The 12,010-nt window shown below is 45.1% G+C and overlaps 1 protein-coding gene across 2 annotated transcripts in view; it reads left to right on the forward strand.

Annotated features, from left to right (window-relative positions):
* Positions 1-12,010, forward strand: part of Cnnm2 (cyclin and CBS domain divalent metal cation transport mediator 2) — a 126,000-nt gene that overhangs the window by 111,131 nt on the left and 2,859 nt on the right. The window contains exons 5-6 of one of the 2 annotated variants that reach the window (XM_076835138.1): positions 5,117-5,210; positions 7,935-8,000. In XM_076835138.1, the coding sequence (XP_076691253.1) occupies positions 5,117-5,210; positions 7,935-8,000 (160 nt within the window). The remainder of the gene's footprint in view (positions 1-5,116; positions 5,211-7,934; positions 8,001-12,010) is intronic. The other variant, XM_076835139.1, reaches the window with a different exon arrangement.

The raw sequence follows: 12,010 nt of genomic DNA on the forward strand, positions 1-12,010 counted from the left end.
TTGAACATTGTACTTCTCTTACTTCATCCTCCCAGGTAGCTGAGATGATAGGCAGGTGCCACCATGTTAACTTCCAAAATTTAAAAAGTTAATCTTATGAAGCAAACTTGGAACACTAGGCCTACATCTGTAGTTCCGGATGGAAAACCACAGGCACCTTTGGGTGGTACTTCCCCTCTTGTTGGAACGTGACCACTTCATGTTTGTGCCCCTGGCAAGCCCCACAGGATGCTCTATGATAGTGATCTGAAAGACAAAAGTGAGATAAAATCTAAAAATCTGCACTTGAGGGTGAGCAGCGGTCCTGGGGTACCTGAGAAAGTCATCTGCAACAGCCTGGCCAACTGACCACTCACGGCTCTGCTCCACGGCACTTGGGCTGCACCTGCTAGGACAGCATAGGACCACACTCTAAGGCCAGTGACAGGAGCAGATGCTGTAGGACATGTGGATGCTTAGAAAGTTTGAGAAGAGGTTGTCCAAGACCTTCATCCAAAGGAAGGTAGGATTCTGTGCTAGGATTTTTACTTGGGAAGCCAGCTCTGCTTGGCATTGTGAGATTTTCTAGTTTGTCAGTTTATAAACAGAAAGCCCTAGTTCCCTCCGGGAATGCCTAGCATTCATTATGTCCTGTCCTGATTTTTTTTTTTTTTTTTTGGTAATGTGATAGTCAATTTATGAATATTTCAAAAGTAAAATCAATATGCTGCTCCTTGTGTGTGGAAGTAGTTATCTGAGAAGACACCTAATTGATTTTGAGCTGGACAAGCCATTTCATCAGGGGGATGGCCCTAGTCTGCGTATGGTGGGGTTATTTGAAAAAGATCTCTTTTTGGAGCCACTGACACACACTAATGAATAAAAAAATGTGTTTCCAGGATGTTCCTAAAACTTGCCTGTCAGAAGAGCTCGACCCTATGGAGAGGGCACCGGGCTGGCAGTTGTTAAAGCTCGTGCAGTTGCAGGGTCATAGACAGCTAGAGCTGAGAGACTGCAGGAGTCCTTTCATCTATTGTGATTCTATAAGTGGAATAAAATTAATGTAGTGTGGTTGTTCCTATGTGCTGATATTATAGCAGTTTTCACCAAAATGAGAAAAAGATGGTTACAATGAGTTTTTCAAAAAGTTGGATGTATTCGGTTTGAAGTCCTATTATTCTCAAATTATGTTTTCTAAATCTGTGGGGTTAAAATATCTGATCTTTTATGAAATGATGGTAACAGAAGATAATGAAATAGCAACCCTATAACGGTCACCCATTGGGGGTAGAGGAGTGTTTTACTAATTCTTGGAACCCAAATGTTTAGGAGCCACCAACCTAGTGCATCTGCACCCCTCGTCCTATAGCATGATGATCTGGACTCAGCAGCTTCTAGAAGGAAGATGGCTGATCCTCCCCTGCCTGGGGCCCTGTCTTGATAGACATAGGATGACATTTGACATCCTCTGAGATGACTATGATTTTGTGCTCTGATTTTTTTAAAGACTTTTTTTTAGTTGCAGATGGGCACATACCTTTATTTTATTTATTTATGTGGTGCTGAGGATCAAACCCAGTGCCTCACGCATGTGAGGCAAGCGCTCTGCCGCTGAGCCACAACCCCAGCCCTTGTGCTCTGATCTTCAGCTGACCTCATTTAATTAGCAGACCCACAGCCCCTGTGCCTTTTTGCAAGTCTCTTGAGAGGTCAGGGAATATAATTTCTGGAGCTGGGGCCATTATTCACCTGCAGCCTGCAATCGGGGACTCCCAAACTTTGCTACTTGCTAAAATCACCTAGAGGACTTTTAAAAAATCCTAGTGCCAAAGTTGCACCCCATACTAGTTAATTTGGTGCTTCAGAGTGGGAGCTGGAGGTTGGACTTGGGCATCTTTGCCCTGGGTTAAGTAGGAGGAACTTCCGGCCCCAGTACTGGGAGTTCTGCCCCAGGTAAGGTTCCTTTCCAGGAGGTAGGCACACTGCTATTCCTCACTCCTGTTCTGATTGTGACTGTTGCCTTGCTGGTTCTGATAGTTTGTCACACACAAAAAAATGTGAACTGACACCCACTTGCAGAGATTCAGAACACACATGGCCTGGTGCTTATAAAAAACAAACCACCAGACCCACTGCAGACTGTGAGGCCCTTTTTTATTTGATTCTCTGTGCAGAAGTTCAGGTAGACATGGTCCTACAGCCACTCTTGAGATTCCAGACTACAAAGACAGGTTTCCCGAGAGCATGTATGTACATATTAACTCTGATGCAAAATCCTGGGTTAGTCCAGGAAGAGATGGATAAGTAGTCTGGACTGACAGGCCGTCAGGCACTTCTGTTTTATTGCTCATCATCTCTGAATGCCATCTCTGTTCCTGCCTTGTCTTCCCTCCTCTCTGGGGGACCCTGCCTGCCTTGGCAGCAGTCACTGTGCCCTGCATCCCATTCTTCCTGCCAGCCAGCTTTTGCTCCCCATCAGCCCCTCTTCTCCACACTGATCGTACATGCCCCTGGGTCCTGAACACCCTTCCTTTGATCCACTCCACGCTGCTGCCAGTTCCACCTTCAGCCTGCTGATTCCTCTCTTCTCTGTGCGATGGAAATAACCTTGAGGGCCACCAGCAACTCCCTCAGCTCCACTGCTCTCCTTGGCCTCCCTGTGCTCATTCATGCTGCTGACCCAACTTTATCACGAACCCCCAGCCACACTGTGAGGAGATACTCATCGGGCTTCTCTTCTGCCCCCGGCTTCTCCAGTCCCACTTTGGTTTCTGGTCCTCTGGGTCAGGGTCTGGGGCTGGTCCTTCTCTCTGCCCGTTTGCCTCCTCTCCTCCACTCCTGGGTCTCTATCCACAGTTCTGATCTCCCCAAGCTTCTTCCATGTGTGTCTTTGGAGCCTCTTCAGAAGGCCTCTTTCTGGACTGGAGTCTTCCTCTCCTCCCAGCCTCGCCGTTAGAGCAGCTCTCCAGAGGCCTTCTCGCGTGGCTTGGCCTCTGTTCTGATGACTCCCTCTCACTCCCTCCCAACTGTCCTCTCCCTGGCAGTTTTACAAAGTTCTCTTTGTTCTTGACCCATAGTTTCTCTCATCACAATCTCTTTCCAGCTCAAGGGCCACCACCCTAGCCTGTCTAGACCTTCCTGAAACCATGTTCCTCTGCCCTAGAGCCCACCTGCCCTAGAGCCCACCTGCCCTAGAGCCCACCTGCCCTAGTCGTTATTCCTGGAGCCCTGTGGTCTGAGCTGCTCACTAAGCTGCTCTTCAGCCTCCTCTCCCCTCCTCCCTCGCACAGCCTCAGGCCTGGCATCTGTGTCACCTGCCTCCAACCTTCCTTCATGCCATTCCCTTCTCTCTCGGTTCAACCAGATCCTGCTCATCCTTAGATTTTTCTTTCCTGTGTGTAAAATGTGTCTTTATTGAGAATAGAAAGTGTTTTTCCTCTGAACTTCCTTATATTCTTTTTTTTTTTTAATATTTATTTTTTAATTTTCGGCGGACACAACATCTTTGTTTGTATGTGGTGCTGAGGATTGAACCCGGGCAGCACGCATGCCAGGCGAGCGCGCTACCGCTTGAGCCACATCCCCAGCCCCTCCCTTATATTCTTCTTGTCATTTTCCCATAGTGCTTTGTTTATTGGCTCGGTCATTGGTCTTCCTGTGCTGTCCTCTACCCACAGGACTATAAGCTGTTTAGAGGGCCAAGGCTGCCTTCCCATGGGCTCCATGGTGCTCCCTGTGGGGCCCTACCTGCATGGCAAGGATTTTCAGCATCCACTTATTTGCAGGTTGATTTAAAATTGTGGGTTGAGGTGTTGGGGTCATAGGGCCCAGGGTTTAATCACCAGCACTGGGGGGTAAAAAAGGTGTGTGTAATTTTGTAATTTTAAGTTCCTTTCTTACAGCAAAAGAATTGTCTAGGACTAGTAAAAACAAGTATTTCCATAGAGTGAAGAAAAACCTGAGAGAGGGGCACAATTAATCTTCCTCCTGAAGAAGGAATCTAAGAAAGAACTTCTATAATTGAGAATTTAATGTAGGATAATTTAATACAGTGTGATCAGAATAATGGGGTTCATAATAGTTGATGGCATGTGTAGCATGTTTAGTTGACCACTAAATACAAGCCCCTCTCTCCTGATTTATGAGAGAGATAATTTTGTCTGATTCATAGAGTTACGAGCATTAACGGGATTAACAAAACATCATGAGGTGTTAGCACAGTTGCTTTTCGACAAATGGTTGCTTAACATTTGTTAACCCCTTGTAAAAGAACGTACTGTCGAGATGCCTGCTCCCTGGAGAGGCAGCCATAGGTAATGTGAGCAAGACGTTCTGACCCTTGGCTGGGACATCTAGGAGTGAGACTCATTGAGAACATTGCATAGGCCAGGAAACTCGTGGGACACCTCCCCTGGAAGGATTATGGTGGCTTCAGGGCTTCAGGGGATGGATAAGGCGCAGTCTTCCCCACAGAAGTGGTAATAATGGAGAGAAAGGTTGCAGACAAGTTGGAGAAAGAGAAACCGGGGGAAAGGTTAGGGAGGCAAAGGGAGTTCTGTTCCAATGGAAGGACACTCTAGGCACTTTTCCAAGATGATGAGAAGGTCCATGAGCCGAAGTGCCCCCAGTGAGCTGGCCTGTTAGGTCTCTGCTCAGTTACTCAGGACATAGGGTTTATGAGATCGGACTGGTTCTGTCCAGGACTTTGATCCATGGCCACAAACCATGCTGGCCCTTGAGCTGGATTCTACCCCGACTCTGGGTCCTGCAGGACAGCTTGGGCAGCCACCACTGAGCACCGGCTCAGTGTTTTTCTCACTGATGGAGCAATAGCACCATCTTTTTGTTACTGGAGGGCTCTCAAAGAGCCCAAGAACTAAGGATGCTGGAGAATATTAAGTGGACTCGCAGAGAGTAACTGTCACACTTTATTACCACCTGCACATATCTATCCAAATCTGGTTTTCCTATTAAAGATGAATTAACCCCCTCTTCAACATGAGAAAAATTATCTGAAGCTTCCTTGGGATCATTGGGAAAGGAATTTAGACAAAAGCCCGGGGAAGGACCAAATTTTGTGTCAACTGTGCATACAGACTCATGCGGCCAGACTCAACCACCCCTTTTCTTTCCACAGGGGAAAGTGGAAGTGGAAGCTGGGAAGGAGGGGATGAAGTTTGAAGCAAGTGCTTTCTCGTACTATGGCGTCATGGCCCTCACAGCCTCTCCAGGTGAGTTTGGATCTTGCTTCCTAGGCGGGGCCTTGCTTTAGGCAGTCCTGCCCTTCTGCAGCAGCTTTCTCTCCGTACCTGCCGATTGACTTTATCTACTTACTTTTTGAACTTTTTATTGATGTTAATCATAGTATACACTTTTGTGAGTTTCACGCACTGAACATACCTGTGTAGTCCAGCATCAAGGTCGAGACAGAGCATCACCCACCTCACAGAAGCCCCCTCAGGCTTCCTGAGTCACTGTCCCCACAAAGCAACTACCATCTTGAGCTTTGTATAAATGGAATTATGCAAATGTACTCTGTGGAGCTCTGCTTCTTCCCCTCGGTGTCGTGCTTGTCACCCTGGTCTGTGGTCTTGTGTGTGCTTGTATATGTTTCTTCTTGCTGCATTGTAGTATTCCATTGTGAGAATCTACAGCTGATGGACAGCGGTAGTGTCCTGTTTGGGGCTACTTGAACTGTGTGCGGAACCTTCCTGGCCATGTCTTTAGTAAACGTGTGTGTGTTGAAGTGGAACTGCTTGTCACGGCCTACGTGCTTCTTCAGCTCAGGTGGACACTGCCCAATAGTTCCCAGAGGGTTGTACCAGCTACGCCCCTGCCTGTTCTGTGAGGTTCCAGTCACTCTCCACCTAACACTGGAGACTTCTAAATGTTAGCTACTCTGGAAGTTCTTATTTGCATCTTTCTGAGAATGAACAAGGTTGTTGATATCTGCAGCCCACAGCCACCTCTCCTCATCTAGAGAGCAGGCCTTTTGAATTGGCCAGCTAAGGGGTGGGTATGTCATGGTAGATTAACCAAGAGCTCCATGCAAAAGATTCCAAGATGCTGTAAAGCTGCCCCAGTCATAGAAGGGCATGAACACGGACATACCTGGTGTGCTTGCTCACCTTGGATGGGTCTTGAGTGCACCTCTGCATTTGCCACGGAGGGCATTCACTTGCAGCCTTGCTCTGGCTGGAGCAGGTCAGCAGGTAGACAGGTGCCAGAGTGCCACCTTGTGGCCAAAATGCCAAATGATAGACTGTCTTGGGAAACAGACCTCCAACCTAAAAATAACCCAACCTAAAAAGATGACTGTCACTTTTGAAAAACACTCTTAAAAAAGGGAGAAGACATCTCCAGACAAGTCTGTTTTTGTGATGTTTGTCTCTATCTACTGTGCCAGCCGGCAGTCTGAGGGGCCCAAGGATGTTACAGGGCACTGTAGAAAGCCAGGGCACTGTCGCATGTCTCTCAAAGTTCTAAACTTCCTTTGGCCCAGATGCATCTCCTCACTGTCCCATGCAGGTCTATGAGGGCCACAGGCACTGACCAACTGCTGACGGACACCCAGTATGAACACAGGCCTTTCTGACCCTAGTTAGTAGGTGTGTCTGTGGTAAACTTGAAGGTGATCTTCTATTTTCACTGTTAGCTTGTGTGAGAGAGGCTTTTAACCAGACATGAGAAGACCTGGGTACAGCCACAGTTCCATCATTATAGGCTATATGACATTGGGACAGGTCCTTGGCTTCCTCATTGTTGAAGAATATGATAATATTTCCTCCTGTGATTATTAGGATGTGGTGGTTCCACAAGTGTGGTGTGACCTTTACAACATGAGCAGAAATGTCTTATAATAGAAAGATGTTGTCATTGTGACTACTTTTGGCAGCCAGCCTCAGATTAGCCTCAGGTTAGCAGAACCAGATCTGTATGGTGACTTTGAAAAGAAAGAAGCCCCACCTGTGCTCTTTCATTGATTGCTGGTTCTCTAAACCCAAGTATTAGCCCAGTGCATGTTGAACCACATTTTAGGGACAAATCTCATTCAGAAGAGGAAGTGAAGAGTACCCGTTCACTAGCAAGGCCCTGGGGTGGCAATATCCTCCCTCGCCTAGTTTGAAGCTATCAATATAGAAGTGAAGTTTATTAACAGTATTTCTCTTATTCCGAAGCCTGGTGTTGTACTCGACTGTACATCTACTGTCTGGAATTTTGTATATAATCATTAAGGGATGCATTTAGTGCAGGCACTTCAAGATAAAGAGATGCCTGTTTCTATTTATTAAAGTTAGCTGTCTGGAAAAAAACCTATAAATCCTTGGTTTTCAAGATGTGCCCAACACTGTGTGTCAATGGGATCGCAGCTCCCCCTCCGAGTAAGTGGCAATGAGCATGACCTTGATCAGCCATGCTCAGGAAATCTGGGCTTGAAATGCTTTATTCAGTTTCCTCTATTTTGAAATTTGAAATTATTCCAAAGCAGTGCAAAGCATCAGGTCAAAAAAGACTCACCGAGAATGTGAATGAATTGAATAATTAATTACTTGCCACAGAAACGAGCGCTGTGGGCTGTGCTCTGAATAAGTATTGGGTGCGGCTTGGCCATCCTCTTGGTTGATCAGATGGCTCCCTTTTTGGGTGGCTATTTGTGATGAGGGTCCTTAGCAGTAGCACGTTGGGGGCTGCGAACCTTGATTCGGTATTATTGGCTTAAGAGATTTCTAGGCGAGGCAGGGAGCATGTGAATAGGGTTTCTCCTGACTGAGCCTCCCCGGTACCTCTTCCTGGAAAGCAGTGTGGGCTTTGTTTGTCATATTACATGGCTTTTGCATTTCTGTGATTGAATGCTCCTATCAGTAGAACAGGTGTCCACTCCTGTCCCTTGATTACAGAGATCTCCCTTCTTGCCTTTCAATATGGTCTCACCCTGTTTTTCTCCATTTTTTCAGTTCCTTTGTCCCTGTCTCGTACCTTTGTTGTCAGCAGAACAGAGTTGTTAGCAGCAGGTTCTCCAGGTAATTCTGCATGTTTCCTTTTCATTCTCCTGATTTGCCTCCCCGACCCTGCGCAAGCTGGCTGGCCTGGTCTGCTCCCTCTATTTGGACAAATCAGCTTCTCATTTTCCTTGGAGCCCTGAGACTAAGGTTCTCTGACTCAACAGTGAGCCATTCAGGAAAACATAAGCCACTGTAGGTACAGAAAGAGCTCGGAAAGCTGGGAAAAGATTCAGGAACACAGAAAGGGAGAATGACAGGCATCCTTAATGTCACCTGCCCCATCCCACCTGCACTGCTGGCCTGGGATTCTCGGGTCCGCAAGGGGGCGGCGTCTTTTGTACTCTGTCCTCCTGGAGTATGGAGTTTGCAGGGTCTCAAAAACTGAGGCTAGAACACATTCATCTTCTATAGAATGTATTAGGTCAAAAGCCTGAAGGACTGTGAGCTTTTCTTAGCAAACTAGGATAGTTCTCCATCCACTGAGGTCAACAACATTCCTGTTTCTTTGGTCATTTTTCCAGCATCCATGTGAACAGGGGGCATGTATTTCTGCTTACTATCAGGCAGGTGGCCCCCGCTTCTCCCTGTTTCCCTTTGTTTGTTTTGAAATTAGTACCATGCACATTCCTAACCGGCTGCTGATTACTGCCCTGCAGGAGAGTTTGGCCATGCCTAGCTAATATGTCCACCCATTAAAAAGAAAGGCTTAATCTTTCTTTAATTAAACTTGTTGGACTTTCCTATTGGGTAACACAACTTTTATATTTATTTTGTTCCATACAGCTTATGTTTTTAAACCTGACTGATGAAATTTGCATCTTATAATCCAGTTTAGCAAAACTCTACAATGCTGATATTCAGTAAAAGAGGCAAACTTTGTCTTAGAAGTAAACTAATGTTCCCTCAAATCTTTGCTTCTAAAGTTTGAGGGTAAGATGTCATAGAGCTCTAAACAAACCAGCCAGCAACATACGTATGTGTGTGTGAGTGTGTGTGTACACACATTTTTTTCATTTTGTTTGCTTGTGTCTGTTACCTGTTTAAAATGTTCAGATGCTAAAGCAGGTGACTTTGGGATGAAGCCCCTGGACATGTAATTTGCATTTTACTTTTACCATAGAACTTAGAAATTTCTCAGCTCTGCCTGCTTCATCTGATCCAGTGATCGTGAAGTCCCCTTTTGTGGGTCCACACTTGCAGGGATGCTCACATTGCAATAATGTGTGATACCTAGCAAACGGGAGTTGGACGGAACCAGTGATTTCCAGCCTCTTCCAGAAAGGAGCCTTTCGGCTCCAGACAGGAGGCTGGGAATGTTTCTTTATTGTGTCTTCTAGCTTACTGCTTAAAGGAAGGAATTGAGTCGGAGGCAGGGTGGATAAAATCAGCCAGGACAAAGCAATAAAATAAGAAGCCAGCAAAAAATAAAAAATGAAATTTCCCCCCATAATTTTATGAAACCTTAGCACATAAATTGGATGACAAAGTGTGACCTGAACTGAGGGACGGCTGCTCCAGCCTTGACTCTGTGTGGTAAGGGTCTCTCTGTATCTCATCGCAGGTGAATGCATTTGATTCCAGGGATGCCCCAGAATTGCTGGATGGTGCATGTAACACGGGGCAGACAGATCATATTACCTTCCTAAATTTTAGGACATCTCTGGTCTCCAAGGGTTTTTGGATAAATGATGTGGACCTGTATTATTAAGTCTTACTTTAATTATTATAATGACTGCACTTGAGGTGCAAGCTGTGAACTGAAACCAAGTGTTGTGTCCCCACCTGATTATGCCAGGCATCTGTGCGCTATAGAAGGGGTTCTGGGAAATGGGCTGCTTCTCCAGTCACTGCTATGGCATACGACAGGAATGGGCTTCAGGTAAAGGAGAGGGTCCATCCCCAGAAACAAAGGGCTATGGTCACTAACAAGACTCAGAAGTATGCAGAGGCCCCAGACTCCACCTGCTAGTGCATAAGGTCTGACCAAAAAGCCAAGTGTCCTGTCAGTGCCTTGCTTTTACACCTTTAAATTTTAACACTTAGAAGTAAACACTGTTTCAAAGAGTATAGGCCTGTAATCCTAGAGGCAGGAGGATCACAAGTTCAAAGTTGAGACCCTGTCTCACAATGAAAAAGGGCTGAGGTTGTGGCTTAGTGGTTAAGCACTCCTGAGTTCAATTCATAGTACCCCACCTCCTGAAAAAACTTATCTATAGAAATGCTGATGGGATTTATGACCAAAGCCCAGAGGTACAGTAGGATCCCTTGTCTCAAAGAAGTAATGAAGGCAAAGCAGGTGAGGTGGTGCAGCCTGTAATCCCAGCAACTCAGGAGGCTGAGGCAGGAGGATCACAGGTTAGAGGCCAGCCTCAGCAATTTAGTGAGGCTCTAAGCAACTTAGTGTGACCCTGTCTCAAAAAAAAAAAAAAAAAAAAAAAAGGAGGGGGGACTGGGGTTGTGGCTCAGTGGCAGAGTGATCACTTAGCACAAGTGAGGCACTGGGTTCGATCCTCAGCACCACATAAAAATAAAATAAAGATACTGTGTCCACCTACAACTATATATATAATTTTTTTAAAAAATAAAAAGAGCTGGGGATGTGGCTCAGAGGTAAAGCACCCCTGGGTTTAATACAAAAAAAAAAAAAAAAGCCAAAGAAACAACTCCTCATATTTCTGTTATTGTGGATGACATTATCACCACGAGGAAAGACTTTGTCCTGAGGATTGGTGTGTAATGAAGAGTCTGAGGAAACTAATAGGAGAGAATATGAAATGTTAACAAGGCACAAGTTTATCAAGTTCATACTGGGTGTCAGATGTTATGCTAAGCACTTTGTTATCTTTTTACCCCTCAGATCTTATGAGGTAGGTACTTTATTGTGCACTTTTTACAGATAATGAATTTGAAGCTTAACAAACTTGGTCACCTGTTCTAAAGTTCCATTCTGCATTGATAAATTATTAATGTGCCTTGTTCTTATAGAAGATAGTGGAAAGAAACAAGAGAAACTGCTACTCTGAATTTAATTTTGACTAGCAGTGGAAAACTGGTAATGACATGACAATTGTAGACATAAAAGTTTTGACATGGAAATCTTAAAAGAAAGTGGATTCATCATCTGAGAGTCCCAGAGCACTAATGTTTATTCCAAATGTCTTATTTAAAGAGGGACATTTACAAATGGAGGTTAAGATGGGGGATCAGGATGGGCTGAAGGGTTGGTAACACATGGTATAAAGAATAGCAGCTGAGGGGATGGGGTTGTGGCTCAGCAGTAGAACACTCGCCTAGCACTCACCTAGCAAGCCCTGGGCTCAATCCTCAGCACCACATATAAATAAATAAATAAATAAATAAATAAATAAATAAATAAATAAATAAATAAAATAAAGGTATTGTGCTCATCTAAAATTAAAAAAAAGCATTTGGCCTGGAAAAGAGTAGACTTCAGGAGGACATGACTCTCCTCATATTTTAAGGGCTATTTCTTTCAAATAGCAGAGGAATAAAAGTTGTCCAGTAGTACTCTGGAGTGGAAGTGAGACTAGGTTGTCACTGAAAGCCAGGGAGGCTGAGTTTGATTGGCCATGAGGACAACTTTCTGATAATTGAAGGGCAAGACTAGATACTCTTCTATGGGAGTATCTGTAAGGGAAAACTTGCAAAAATAGGTCCCCTCCATACCTGTGACATCATACAATTCAGGACCTGTTTGTTGTGAGCACCCAGTTAATATTTGTGCAACAGAGGAGGTTGGGAAAGCAAAAATGGAGAAAGCCTTGTAGGGATGGGTTTTATTTTTATTAAAAACTACAATGAATTTCCTCTAAGAACAATACTCACCTGCAACTCCTTTTATTTTATCTTATTGAAAGGATGTTATCAAAACCTCACCAAAGCTGGGCACGGTGGTGCATGCCTAAAAATCCAAGCAGCTTGGGTGGCTAAGGCAGGAGGATTGTGAGTTCAAAGCCAGCCTCAGCAAAAGTAAGGTGCTAAGCAGCTCAGTGAGACCCTGTCTCTAA

This window comes from Callospermophilus lateralis, chromosome 15, assembly GCF_048772815.1.
Source record: "Callospermophilus lateralis isolate mCalLat2 chromosome 15, mCalLat2.hap1, whole genome shotgun sequence".
NCBI lineage: Eukaryota > Metazoa > Chordata > Mammalia > Rodentia > Sciuridae > Callospermophilus > Callospermophilus lateralis.